The sequence below is a fragment of the Mustelus asterias genome, chromosome 2 (genome assembly GCF_964213995.1).
Source record: "Mustelus asterias chromosome 2, sMusAst1.hap1.1, whole genome shotgun sequence".
Lineage (NCBI taxonomy): Eukaryota > Metazoa > Chordata > Chondrichthyes > Carcharhiniformes > Triakidae > Mustelus > Mustelus asterias.
In genome coordinates, this window is record NC_135802.1 from 13115763 (window position 1) to 13130833 (window position 15071).

The 15071-nt window shown below is 45.6% G+C and overlaps 1 protein-coding gene across 1 annotated transcript in view; it reads right to left on the minus strand.

Moving 5' to 3' along the window:
* Nucleotides 1–1980: 1980 nt before the first annotated feature.
* Nucleotides 1981–15071, minus strand: part of ccdc13 (coiled-coil domain containing 13) — an 83251-nt gene continuing 70160 nt past the window's right edge. Inside the window, exons 14-16 of the mRNA XM_078229648.1 lie at nucleotides 12772–12774; nucleotides 12341–12452; nucleotides 1981–2137 (exon numbers count right to left, since the gene is read on the minus strand). Of these exons, the coding sequence (XP_078085774.1) occupies nucleotides 1981–2137; nucleotides 12341–12452; nucleotides 12772–12774 (272 nt within the window). The remainder of the gene's footprint in view (nucleotides 2138–12340; nucleotides 12453–12771; nucleotides 12775–15071) is intronic.

Here is a 15071-nt window from a genome sequence, read left to right on the forward strand (position 1 = left end):
TCAAACCCTGAGGGCAGGCGAGTGAATCAGCAGCCGGCCCCCACAGGAAGAGTCAAAGGTGAACTCAACAGTGCATAACTAATGCGGTCCAAGTGTAGAAACTGACACGGGATCCTGCCATTCTGGTCAGTGGGACAGGCTTTGCCAGATCCGCCTGCTATCACACCTAGCCTCAAAATGGGAGAATTCCACCCTAAGTTTTGAGTTTTGCAAGCCTGGCCTGGTTGGGTATGGTCAGTACATTGCCTGTTGCAAACAGCTAAAGGGACATAATGTTTGATACGATCCGCCCATCTTTTTGTTCTGATGAGTGCAAGTTGAAAAGTTTGACATCATGTATCTTTTTCCAGCAATACTTAAGTTCTGTATCACCAAATGTGTCATTCTTACCCAGTCTGGCTGGCATGGCAATTCCAGGAAGTTTTGGAAGATCATGGGTGGCACAGTGGTTAGCACTGCTGCCTCACAGTGCCTCACAGCGCCAGAGACCAAGGTTCGATTCCTGGCTTGGGTCTCTGTCTGTGTGGAGTTTTCTTCATTTGGTTCATTCAATACCCCTGGGGTGGAAAACAGCAGATCCTGGAGATTTGTCCATCTTCAATCGCGTTATTTTTTCCATTTTGTAAAACTTATATCAATCTTATAATTCCTCCCCCTAATTTACTTCTCATATCTTTGACATTTTGTGTATTAAAATTTAAGCAAGCTGCATTAGCACTTGTTAAGAGCATGTAGGTACATTTATTGTTAGATAACGTTGATGATGCATTTACACATTTAGATGTAGTATTGCATTTGTTTGGAATGTATAAATTTCCTTTGAGGTGAAGTGATGAGAAGTTGACTCTATCCTGCCATGAGGATATTGACAACTCATGTCTGCTGTGATAGTGGAGACAGACACTTTAGGAACTTTCAAGTGGTTATTGGATAGGCACATGGAGCACACTAGAATGATAGGGAGTGGGATAGCTTGATCTTGGTTTCGGAAAAGGTTCGGCACAACATCGTGGACCGAAGGGTCTGTACTGTACTGTTCTATGTTGTATGTTCATGTACCCTATGGGTAGGCACAGCAAGAACCAGCTGCAATTCTGAACATTCCGGGCAATATATCTTACTCGCGATGTACGAGGGAATGCCCATATTATGTGCATTCAGTCGTCCGACATTGAGGGTTGAGACTGCTGAATTGTGGCAATCTGTTCAGACCAGGTTTGTACCAATATCTGCTCACCCCTGGATTTATCCTGACACCGCAAAATGGGTTCCCATTGGAATAATTGCAACATTGGACTTGATATTTTATTGAAAACACACACCATCAAAAAAAAAGTTTCCTGAATATGGAAGTTGACATGAAGGTATTATAGAGGAAAGTAACTCTTTTTTTAAATTACCTATACCCTGGAAGATACATGGCACATCAACTGTATCATTCCTACAGGATAGAGCAGCAATCTTCAATCCCTGGTTATCTTTAACAATGCTTGCTTTGCCTATTCAGAAGGTACAATTCTTACAAATCAATTTTTAGCCCTGCAGGTGGAAGAAAAGTTTTATCTCTTCCCAACTGCATTCCTGTATTCCTTATCCCTATTGTACCATTACAGCAATTGATCCGAACTCGAAATGGACTTATGTCTTGCATCAAAAATCTCAAGTCATTTGAGACGTGGTTGGATACTGTAATGGGAGTAAACCGCAGATGGGTTGAGTGGCCTGCCTCGTTTATCATTTGTGTGACTCTGATTCCTCAGTCCTTTCACTTATAAAAGGCATGAGTGAAACCAAATGATTATCTGATAATCATCCAATTAGCCCAAGGTCTACTTTGCAATCCTCTGGGGAAATGTGGCATGGAATCGGGTTTGTTCTCTTTTTCTTTGACTGTGTCTGTTCTCCAAATGCCACGCCATTGTTTTGGATACCTCCTCAACAATAAACTGAAGGAATGTTTCTTCAGCTGAAGCAGCCGATTTAAGTTTTCTCTCTGTGTCGTCGAAGAGCCTGAAGGAAGACCTGCTTCACTTGACCCATTGTGTCATGGTATAATTTCAGGTCTTCTTCTTTGGCTTTTAAAGTGCTTTGTAGAGCCGTCTTTAAGGCTTCATTCTCATCCATCTGTATGGCAAGTCTGAAATCAAAAAGATACCACAGCTTTACATTCAGATTAATCCACCAATTTAAACCAAGAACTTGAGGGGACTATGGAAAGATCAGGAGAATGGGGATTATTGGTTAGCTCTACCAAAGGGCTGGCACAGGCATGATGGGCCAAATGGCCTTATTCTGTGCCATTCTACCAGATAGGTGTCAGCCGTGTCTCAGTTGCAGCACTCTCGCTTCTGAATTAGAATCATAAGGTTTCAATACCATTCCAGAGAGTTAAGCAGACAGTTTATGCTGATATCCTTGTGCAATGAGCACTGTATTTTGGATGAGATATTAAAACCAAGGCCCCATCTAGTCACTTAGCTGGACTTAAATGACTCTAAGGTCCTATTTAAAGAAGGGCAGGGGAAATATCCCTGTGTCCGGTCACACATCCATCCCTCGGTCAACACCATCAAATTCAGATTATTTAGTCATTTATGTTATTTGTGGGACCTTGCTGTGAAAGAAATTGGCTGTAGATGGTGAGATGTTTTTGCCAGTAGCTACAAGATAAAGGGCCAGTCATTGAAAACCGAGATGTGTAGACATTTCTTCTTGCAGAGGGTGGAGAATCTCTGGAATTCTCTGCCCCAAAGGATCATGGAGGTTGGATCATTAGAAGTATTTAAAGAGGAGGTGGATAAACATTTGGTCGATCGAACAATAAATAGAGGGCTATGGGGAAATGGCCCAGAAAAGGAGTTGAGGCCGGCGTAGATGAGCCATGATTTTATTGAATGGCAGGGTAGGCTTGAAGGGCCTGCTGGCCTATTCCTGCCTCTATTAGAACATAGAACATAGAACATTACAGCGTAGTACAGGCCCGTCGGCCCGCGATGTTGCGCCGACCAGTGGTACCAATCTAAAGCCCATCTAATCTACACTATTCCAATATCATCCATATGTTTATCCAATAACCATTTGAATGCTCTTAATGTTGACGAGTCCACTACTGCTGCAGGCAGGGCATTCCACGCCCTTACTACTCTCTGAGTGAAGAACCTACCTCTAACATCTGTCCTATATCTTTCACCCCTCAATATAAAGCTATGTCCCCTCGTGCTAGCCATCACCATCCGAGGAAAAAGGCTCTCACTGTCCACCCTATCTAATCCTCTGATCATCTTGTATGCCTCTATTAAGTCACCTCTTAACCTTCTTCTCTCTAACGAAAACAACCTCAAGCCCCTCAGCCTTTCCTCATACGATTTTCCCACCATACCAGACAACATTCTGGTAAATCTCCTCTGCACCCTTTCCAACACTTCCACATCTTTCCTATAATATGGCGACCAGAACTGTACGCAATACTCCAAATGCGGCCGCACCAGAGTTTTGTACAGTTGCAGCATGACCTCCTGGCTCCAAAACTCAATCCCTCTACCAATAAAAGCTAACCGTACGCCTTCTTAACAACCCTATCAACCTGGGTGCCAACTTTCAGGGATCTATGCACATGGACACCCAGATAGAACATAGACATAGAAAGCCACAGCACAAACAGGCCCTTCGGCCCACAAGTTGCGCCGATCACATCCCCACCTCTAGGCCTATCTATAGCCCTCAATCCCATTAAATCCCATGTACTCATCCAGAAGTCTCTTAAAAGACCCCAACGAGTTTGCCTCCACCACCACCGACGTCAGCCGATTCCACTCACCCACCACCCTCTGAGTGAAAAACTTACCCCTGACATCTCCTCTGTACCTACCCCCCAGCACCTTAAACCTGTGTCCTCTCGTAGCAACCATTTCAGCCCTTGGAAATAGCCTCTGGGAGTCTACCCTATCCAGACCTCTCAACATCTTGTAAACCTCTATCAGGTCACCTCTCATCCTTCGTCTCTCCAGGGAGAAGAGACCAAGCTCCCTCAACCTATCCTCATAAGGCATGCCCCCCAATCCAGGCAACATCCTTGTAAATCTCCTCTGCACCCTTTCAATGGCTTCAACATCTTTCCTGTAATGAGGTGACCAGAACTGCGCGCAGTACTCCAAGTGGGGTCTAACCAGGGTCCTATAAAGCTGCAGCATTATCTCCCGACTCCTAAACTCAATCCCTCGATTAATGAAGGCCAGTACGCCGTACGCCTTCTTGACCGCATCCTCCACTTGCGAGGCCGATTTAAGAGTCCTATGGACCCGGACCCCAAGGTCCTTCTGATCCTCTACACTGCTAAGAATGGTACCCTTCATATTATACTGCTGCTTCATTCCATTGGATCTGCCAAAATGGATCACCACACACTTATCCGGGTTGAAGTCCATCTGCCACTTCTCCGCCCAGTCTTGCATTCTATCTATGTCTCGCTGCAACTTCTGACATCCCTCCAAACTATCCACAACACCATCTACCTTGGTGTCGTCAGCAAACTTACCAACCCATCCCTCCACTTCCTCATCCAGGTCATTTATGAAAATGACAAACAGCAAGGGTCCCAGAACAGATCCCTGGGGCACTCCACTGGTCACTGACCTCCATGCAGAGAAAGACCCCTCCACAGCCACTCTCTGCCTTCTGCAGGCAAGCCAGTTCTGGATCCACAAGGCAACAGCCCCTTGGATCCCATGCCCTCTCACTTTCTCAAGAAGTCTTGCATGGGGGACCTTATCGAACGCCTTGCTGAAGTCCATATAGACCACATCCACCGCTCTTCCTTCGTCAATGTGTTTGGTCACATTTTCAAAGAACTCAACCAGGCTCGTAAGGCACGACCTGCCCTTGACAAAGCCGTGCTGACTACTTTTGATCATACTAAACTTCTCTAGATGATCATAAATCCTGTCTCTCAGGATCCTCTCCATCAACTTACCAACCACTGAGGTTAGACTCACCGGTCGGTAATTTCCCGGGCTGTCCCTGTTCCCTTTCTTGAATATAGGGACCACATCTGCAATCCTCCAATCCTCCGGAACCTCTCCCGTCTCCATCGACGATGCAAAGATCATCGCCAAAGGCTCCGCAATCTCCTCCCTCGCCTCCCAGAGTAACCTGGGGTACATCCCATCCGGTCCCGGCGACTTACCAACCTTGATGCCATTCAATAGTTCCAACACATCCTCTTTCTTTATGTCCACATGCTCGATCCTTTCTGTCCACCGCAAACCAGCAGTACAACCACCCAGATCCCTTTCCACCGTGAATACCGAGGTAAAGTATTCATTAAGCAGCTCCGCCATTTCTAACGGTTCCGCACAAACTTTTCCCCCTTCACCTTTTAAGGGTCCTATGCCTTCACATCTCATCCTTTTACTCTTGACATATTTGTAGAAAGCCTTGGGATTCTCCTTAATCTTACCCGCCAAGGCCTTCTCATGACCCCTTCTCGCTCTCCTAATTTCCTTCTTAAGCTCCTTCCTACATCCCGTATACTCCTCTAAATCCTTAACACCTCCTAGCTCTCTGAACTTTCTGTACGCCTCTCTTTTCTTATTCACCAGGTTCATCACAACCTTTGTGCACCACGGTTCCCGTACCCTACCAACACCCCCCTGTCTCATCGGAACGTTGTCATGCAGAGCTCCAGACAAACATTCCTTGAAAATCCTCCACTTTCCTTCGGTACTTTTCCCCAAGAATGCCTCCTTCCAATTTACCCGTCTAATTTCCTCCCTGATGACACTGTATTTCCCTTTACTCCAGAGAAACACTTTCCTAGCCTGCCTGATCCTATCTCTTTCCAATGCTATCGTGAAGGAGATAGAATTATGATCGCTATCCCCAAGATGCTCACCCACTGAGAGATCCTCCACCTGTCCAGGTTCATTAGCCAGCACCAGATCAAGTACAGCCTCTCCTCTAGTAGGCTTATCCACATACTGTGTCAGGAAACTCTCCTGGACACACCTAACAAACTCCTCTCCATCCAAACCCCTAGCCCTAGGGATATTCCAATCTATGTTTGGGAAATTAAAATCTCCCATCACGACAACTCTGTTATTCCTACATCTCTCCAGGATCTGTTTCCCCATCTGCTCCTCAACATCTCTGTTACTATTGGGCGGCCTATAGAAAACACCCAGCAACGTTACCGATCCCTTCCTGTTCCTCACCTCCACCCACAGAGACTCCGTAGTCAATCCCTCCACGGCGTCCACCTTCTCTACAGCCGTGACACTATCCCTGATCAACAGTGCCACTCCCCCCCCTCTCTTGCCTCCCTCCCTGTCCTTCCTGAAACATCTAAAACCCGGCACCTGAAGCACCCAGTCCTGTCCCTGAGACATCCAAGTCTCCGTAATGGCCACCACATCACAATTCGAAGCAGCAATCCACGCTCTAAGCTCATCCACTTTATTCACTACACTCCTGGCATTAAAATAGACACATCTCAGACCTTCAGCCTGAGCACTTCCCTTCTCCATCACTCGTCTAACCTCCCTCTTACCCTGTTTACATTCCTTATCTATTTGCGAGCTAACCTCCTCGCTCTCAGTCCCCTCATTGCGATTCCCTCCCCCCAACCTTTCTAGTTTAAAGTCTCTCCAGTAGCCTTAGCCAACCTTCCCGCCAGGATATTGGTCCCCCTGGGATTCAAGTGCCACCCGTCTTTTTTAAACAGGTCACACCTGCCCCTAAAGAGGTCCCAATGATCCAAGTACCCAAATCCTTGTCCCTTGCTCCAGTCCCTCAGCCACGCATTCATTCTCCACCGATTCCTGTTCTCACTCTCCCGCGGCACAGGCAGCAATCCCGAGATTACTACCTTTGCATTCCTCTTTCTCAGCTGTCTACCTAACTCCCTATATTCTCTTTTCATGACCCCTTCCCTCTTCCTACCTATGTCAGCAGTACCTATATGCATCACGACCTTCGGCTCCTCTCCCTCCCCCTTCAGGATTTCTGGGACTCGACCAGAGACATCCCGGACCCCTGCACCAGGGAGGCAAACCACCATCCGAGAGTCCCGTCTGTGTCCGCAAAAACGCCTATCTGACCCCCTCACCGTAGAGTCCCCAATTAGCACTACCCTCCTTTCCTTACCCTTTTGCACTACTGGGCCAGGCTCAGCTCCAGAGACACTGCCACCGCTGCTTCCCCCAGGTGGGCTGTCCACCCCATTAGTACTCAGACAGGAGTACTTATTATTAAGGGGCACATCCACCGGGGTGCTCACCATCAACTGAGCTTTCTCCTTCCTCACTGTTACCCAGTTACCCTCCTCCCGTGGTCCCGGTGTGACCACCTGCCGATAGCTCCTGTCAATGACCTCCTCACTATCCCTAACCCGGCGAAGGTCCTCGAGCTGCAATTCCAGTTCCCTAACATGTTCCCTTAGGAACCGCAGCTCAACACACCCAGCACAGATATGGTCGTCCGGGAGGCTAGGAGCCTCCAGGACCTCCCACATCCTACATTGGGAACAACATACTGGCCTCACACTCATAATTGCCCCTTTAAACACACAGGGAAAAAAAAGTGAATGAAAATTTTAAACTTACCTTTCCTCCTCCTGTTTTCTCCAAAGCCCTGCTCTCACTGGGTCTTTTTTTTAGGTTAGAGGAGGAGGGAGGGTGGGATACTCTACAAGTGTAGAGTATCGGGATTCCTCTCTGTTCCAATTTATTGGGGAAAAAAAAAATCTCTCTCTCCCAGACCTCCCTGCGCGACCACTTCCGGGTTTAGATATTTTTAAAGAAAAAACCCGCGAAAAAGTAAGTTAAAAATAACAGCGCTTACCCGCAGCACTCCTCTCGCGAATCTCTCCCTCTCTGCTGCACTTCCAAGACGCAATGAGGCCGATTCACTGAGGTGAGTAACTTTTTAAAAAAAAAAAAATCTCTCTCTCCCAGACCTCCCTGCGCGACCACTTCCGGGTTTAGATATTTTTAAAGAAAAAACCCGCGAAAAAGTAAGTTAAAAATAACAGCGCTTACCCGCAGCACTCCTCTCGCGAATCTCTCCCTCTCTGCTGCACTTCCCTCTGTTCATCCACACTACCAAGTATCTTACCATTAGCCCAGTACTCTGTATTCCTGTTACTCCTTCCAAAGTGAATCACCTCACACTTTTCCGCATTAAACTCCATTTGCCACCTCTCAGCCCAGCTCTGCAGCTTATCTATGTCCCTCTGTAACCTGCCACTTCCCTCCGCACTGTCTACAACTCCACCGACTTTAGTGTCATCCGCAAATTTACTAATCCATCCTTCCACGCCCTCATCCAGGTCATTAATAAAAATGACAAACAGCAGTGGCCCCAAAACAGATCCTTGCGGTACACCACTAGTAACTGAACTCAAGGATGAATATTTCCCATCAACCACCACCCTTTGTTTTCTTACAGCTAGCCAATTCCTGATCCAAACCACTAAATCACCTTCAATCCCATGTGTCCGTATTTTCTGCAAAAGCTTACCATGGGGAACCTTATCAAACACTTTGCTGAAATCCATATACACCACATCAACCGCTTTACCCTCATCCACCTCTTTGGTCACCTTCTCAAAGAACTCAATAAGGTTTGTGAGGCACGACCTACCCTTCACAAAACCGTGCTGACTATCCCTAATCAAATTATTCCTTTCTAGGTGATTATAAATCCTATCTCTTATAATCCTTTCCAATACTTTGCCCACAACAGAAGTAAGGCTCACCAGTCTATAATTACCAGGGTTGTCCCTACTCCCCTTCTTGAACAAGGGGACAACATTTGCTATCCTCCAGTCTTCTGGCACTGTTCCTGTAGACAATGACGACACAAAGATCAAAGCCAAAGGCTCTGCAATCTCCTCTCTAGCCTCCCAGAGAATCCTAGGATAAATCCCATCCGGCCCAGGGGACTTATCTATTTTTACCCTTTCCAGAATTGCTAACACCTCCTCCTTATGAACAACAATCCCATCCAGTCCAACAGCCTGCATCTCAGTACTCCCCTCAACAACACTGTCCCTCTCCAGTGTGAATACCGACGAAAAATATTCATTTAGTGCCTCTCCTATCTCTTCAGACTCTATGCACAACTTCCCACTCCTGTCCTTGACTGGCCCTAATCTTACCCTAGTCATTCTTTTACTCCTGACCTACCTATAGAAAGCTTTAGGATTTTCCTTGATCCTACCCGCCAAAGACTTCTCATGTCCCCTCCTGGCTCTTCTTAACTCTTTCTTTAGGTCCTTCCTGACTAACTTGTAACTCTCAAGCTCCCTAACTGAGCCTTCACGTCTCATCTTAACATAAGTCTCCTTCCTCCTCTTCACAAGAGATTCAACCTCCTTAGTAAACCACGGTTCCCTCACACGTCTGCTTCCTCCCTGCCTGACAGGTACATATTTATCAACGACGCGTAGTAGCTGTTCCTTGAACAAGTTCCACATTACAATTGTGCCCATCCCCTGCAGTTTCCTTCCCCAACCTATGCCAGCTAAATTTCACCTAATCGCATCATAATTTCCTTTCCCCCAGCTATAACTCTTGCCCTTTGGTATATACCTATCCTTTTCCATTGCTAAAGTAAACATAATCGAATTGTGGTCACTGTCACCAAAGTGCTCACCTACCTCCAAATCTAACACCTGGCCTGGTTCATTACCCAGTACCAAATCCAATGTGGCCTCGCCTCTTGTTGGTCTATCTATGTACTGCGTCAGGAAGCCTTCCTGCACACACTGGACAAAAACCGACCCCTCTAAAGTACTCGAACTATAGCTTTTCCAGTCAATATTTGTAAGGTTAAAGTCCCCCAGTACAACTACCCTGTTACTTTCGCTCCTATCCAGAATCATCTTTGCAATCTTTTCCTCTACATCTCTGGAACTTTTCAGAGGTCTATAAAAAACTCCCAACAGGGTGACCTCTCCTTTCCTGTTTCTAACCTCAGCCCAAACTACCTCAGTAGACGAGTCCTCATCAAATGTCCTTTCTGCCACCGTAATACTGTCCTTGACTAACAATGCCACACCTCCCCCTCTTTTACCACCTTCCCTGCACTTACTGAAACATCTAAACCCTGGAACCTGCAACAACCATTCCTGTCCCTGCTCTATCCATGTCTCCGAGATGGCCACAACATCGAAATCCCAGGTACCAACCCATGCTGCAAGCTCACCCACCTTATTCCGGATGCTCCTGGCATTGAAGTATACACACTTCAAACCGCCTGCCTGCCTGCCAGTACACTCCTGCGACCCTGAAACCTCATCCATGACCTCACTACTCTCAACCTCCTGTACACCGGAGCTACAATTCAGGTACCCACCCCCCTGCTGAATTAGTTTAAACCCTCCCGAAGAGCATTAGCAAATTTCCCCCCCAAGATATTGGTACCCCTCTGGTTCAAGTGCAGACCATCCTGTTTGTAGAGGTCCCTGTGTTCTTGTGGGTTTGCCTATATTAAAACAGCAGCTAGACTTCAAAGGCCCTTCCTTGGCTACGAAGTGCTTTTCTTTGTAAAGTTCTTGGGAAATAATCAAGATTGCTGCCAAAACCACGCCGGCCAGAAATCTGACTTTAAAACACCAAATGTACACAGGAAATACACATCAGACCCATCAGCATCTTAAAGAGGGACTCAGGTTTTCAATTTTGGATGGGACCTTTCTATCCTCTTGGTAGCATTCTTAATATTTAACATTTACTTTAGCCTGAACAATGGAACACAAAGAGCCATCATCACACCAGAACATGGAGTGCTGAGATTGAAAGGGTGAATCATGGTCACTGAATCCTCCCTTTTATTGTTAATAAAATGTTTGTTCTTTGTACTGCGCAGTACTCCACTAAAATGGAGGGTTCCTTTTCCGATTCATCGGGGTAAGACTTGGCTAAGGAACTACAGTACAATATCTGAATAAAGTTATTGTATGTGCAGATTGTGTGTTTTGATAAATTATATATTAAGCAGTTCATCTGACTTTAAAAATAAAAATAAAATCAACAGTTTCTCGCGTGAGACAGACAAGCAGCAGTTCACCAGCACCTTCTCAAGGGCAATTAGGGATTAGCGAGAAATACTGGCCTTGCCAACGACACCCACATACCATGAAAGAACAAAAACAATTGCAAAACATGTGACACTTCACACAAGTCAAAGAATTGAGCTGCAGGTGCGGGTCTATTCACCACAGTGTTGAGGCACAGCTGTACAGCTGAGAAAGTCTGCTTTATTAACCTCTAAACAAGGGAATTGAAATGCTAGCGATTTATTTCCATTCTCTAAACACCAAAGTCACCAGTATAATGAGTTCCTAGCATTTCTAGCAAGGTACAATAATTCCGCACCATGTAAAGTTATTTTCTTAAATTCAAGTGTATCCTTTTTTGCACAGGGTATAGAAACCCCAGGATTATCCACGCTACGAAGGGAGTATTAATTTAAAGAAAAACACATTCCACATTCACTTCTTGTGTGTTCGATTTACAGGAGTTCAAAACGTTAATACAGGAAACTGCCCTTGGACAATCCTCTTGTCCAAAAGGCCAGTAACTGCAAAGTACTCTATTGCTAGCCAACACCAGCAACCAACATGACTATGCATAAAGACATTGGAAGTTCCCGCATTCAAATAAACACAAAACATACCCTCAGAGTAAGCACTGGTGGACAGACTGACACATTTCTGAGTCACTGCCAGTCAGGTACTAGCGAGTAGGTACCAATTTGGCATCTTATGTCAGATGCCAAACAGATCATATTTGCACAAGTTTCATACTTTCAAATGGCTCAATCTGCAGGAGATATCCAATTTCATATTTTTCCAGTTGTTTTGACAAAAAGTAAGTCGCAACAATATATTATTATTTTTATTCCTTCATAAAACATGGGTGTTTTATGGTGGCGAGCATTTATTATCCATCCCTTGTTGCCCTTGAGAGTCAACCACATTGCTGCGAGTCACATGTAGGCCAGACCAGCAAAGAATGTCAGATTTCCTTTCCTAAAGGGCATTAGTGAGCCAGATGGGTTTTTCCGACAATCGACATTGGTTTCATAGTTATCAGTACATTCTTAATTCCAGATATATTTTATTGAATTCAAATTCCACCATCTGCCGTGGTGGGATTCGAACCCGGGTCCCCAGAATATTTACTGAGTTTCTGGATTAACAGTCTAGTGATAATACCACTAGGCCATCGCCTCCCCATTATCCTGAAGGATTATCTTACCACATTCATGTAGCAGTGTTACATTGCACACCAGGACAGATCTGCACAAGGACCCCTTTAAAATACAAACATCGTCTTACCGTGTATTCAGTTCTTCTACTTGAACATCCAAAGATATGGCCATTGGCCTCCCTGGAGGCAGATCCCCGCTGCCGCATAGGTTCTGGGACTGACGGCTGCAGCTGGACGAACCTTCATTTAGGAAAACAGGATAGCTGTACGAGTCTTACTTTGACATACATCACAGCGACAGTGGGGAGCAATTTGGGCATGTACAGGTTCTCAAAACAAGTGGTACACGACATCAGCTGCCTGTTATATGCCTCACCCTGTGACTTCAACAGGACGAAACATTGTATATATTGTATAACAGGCAGTAAATGCAATTCCATCTATTTTTCTACCCTGGCCACTGTCCAATTTCATTTCTGCAGAGCCGCGTGCTCTTTAAGTGCCATGGAAGTAAAATATTTTGGTTTAACGTTATTCCCTATCGCAACTGGATTCCTACCATCTGAAAAGAAATCAGAATTAACATCCAAATCAGAGAAAAGATGAGAATAGAGGTATCAAGAGGGGAGACTCTGTGGAGCTGTAGATTAAACCGATAGACAAAGGTAAATATGGAATACTTTGATAAAAGAACAAAAAGACACAGGTTCAAAATAATAAAAGGCAAATTTAGAATTGATGTCTGACTTTCTTCACATGGTGGAATATTAGTATTTGAGGTGGGCTCCTGGTTAGGGTCGGGTGGGAAAATCGTTGGATCATCTGAGAAACACTTGATGATGGGGGTGCAGATATAAATAGATGAGCTAGGTTGGGCAGAATGACATTGCTCACCCATATTTATTTTCCAGTATCATCTGCAGCCTGTTTCTGAACTCATACCTAGCGCCATTCACTAAGGGCAACATGGTGACACAGTGGTTAAAAAGTAAAGTTTACTTATTAGTCCCAAGTAGGCTTACATTAACACTGCAATAAAGTTACTGTGAAAATCCCCTAGTCTCCACACTCCAGAGTCTGTTTGGGTACACTGAGGGAGAATGTAGCACGGCCAATGCACCTAACCGGTCCTTCCAGACTGTGGGAGGAAACCAGAGCACCTGGAGGAAACCTACGCAGACACGGGGAGGACGTGCAGACTCCGCACAGGCAGTGACCCAAGCCGGGAATTGAAACTGAGTCCCTGGCGCTGTGAGGCAGCAGTGCTAACCATTGTGCCACTGTGCGCTCCTCTGCTTAGCGCTACTGCCTCACAGCACCAAGAATCCGGGTTCGATTCCCGGCTTGGGTCACTGTCTGCGTGGAGTTTGCACGTTCTCCGCATGTCTGCGTGGGTTTCCTTCGGGTGCTCCAGTTTCCTCTCTCAGTCTGAAAGGTCTGCTGGTTAGGTGGATTGGCCATGCTAAATTGCCCCTTAGTGTACCCGAACAGGTACCGGAGTGTGACACTCGGGGATTTTCACAGTAACTTCATTGCAGTGTTAATGTAAGCCAATTTGTGACACTAATAAATAAACTTAAAACTTAATCACCCGTGTTCATTAACCAGGTGGCTACAGGTGCAGCAATGCCTGGAATTTAAAATTTGCATCCTCTTGTTTAAATCCTCCCCAACTCTAGTTTTACAACACGCTGAGAACTTTGCACTCCTGAATTCTAGCCTTTTTGTATCCCGAGTTGATTTCCACCACCTCACCATTGGCAGTCACTGCTCCAGTTGCCTACACCCCAAGCTCCTGAATTCCCTCCATAAACCTCTCCATCTTTGCACCTTTCTCACTTCTCCTTTGATGCTTTTCAAAATCTTTCCCTTTCATCTCTTGGATCAGATGTCCCTACGCTTCTTCATGCAACTCGGTGTCAAGTTGTGTCTGACTACAAACCAGTGCAGAGCATTGTGTGTGTCACTGCAATATAAATGCAAGTTGTTTTTATTGATCTTGTGGGGGAGGAAAAAATCAATATGATTATTACAATTTTTTTACTTTGCTGAAAGTGAGAATGTTAATCTACCTTGGATTTATAACCATTTTCAGAGGCTCCCCTGCTGCTCCAGTTCTGATACAGAAGAAAACCCCCCCACTGTACTGCAGTGCACCAGTGCTAACTTTCAATTTCTGCATTATCTGTTCCTGGATCTGTGGGGCGAGTGTTGTGCTGCAGACAGACAGATACCTGCAGTGAATCTGATCAACATGTGGACGACCAGAAAAAGCTGAGCCCTGTCCCCAAACAGTTCCCTTCCCTTCTACAGCAGATTCCAGCATCACACTTCACAAGTGAACACATCTTGTAAACATGTCTCGTTAGCTGTGTTTGTAGAATCGAGCTAACTGCTTACATTTTATCTTTGAGTGTATATATTTTTTAAATGAACATTACTCTAAGCTGTCTAACTTCATAACGAGAATGTTAAAATTCCGGGCATTTGTTCATGAAAATAATAAATGGCTTTGCCATTTCACTCCCCACCACCTGGCTCCAGCCCAGCAACATTGTAAATATAGTTATGGAATCAGTATCACAGAATTGCTATGGTTCAGAAGGAGACCATTCAGCCCATCGTGACTGACCCTGCTCTCTATGTGAACACTATGGCCGGAATCTTACCACCGTTTATGCCGGCAGGATTTTCCTGTCCCGCCGCAGTCAACAGAGATTTGACTGGTCGCCAAATTCTCCGACCTTGCTGCAGCGGGAACGTGGCGTGAATGGCAGGTAAGATTGCGCCCTGTGACTTGGTGCCACTCTCCTGCCCCATCCTCCTACCCCTGCACATTACTATATTAGAATAAAAACA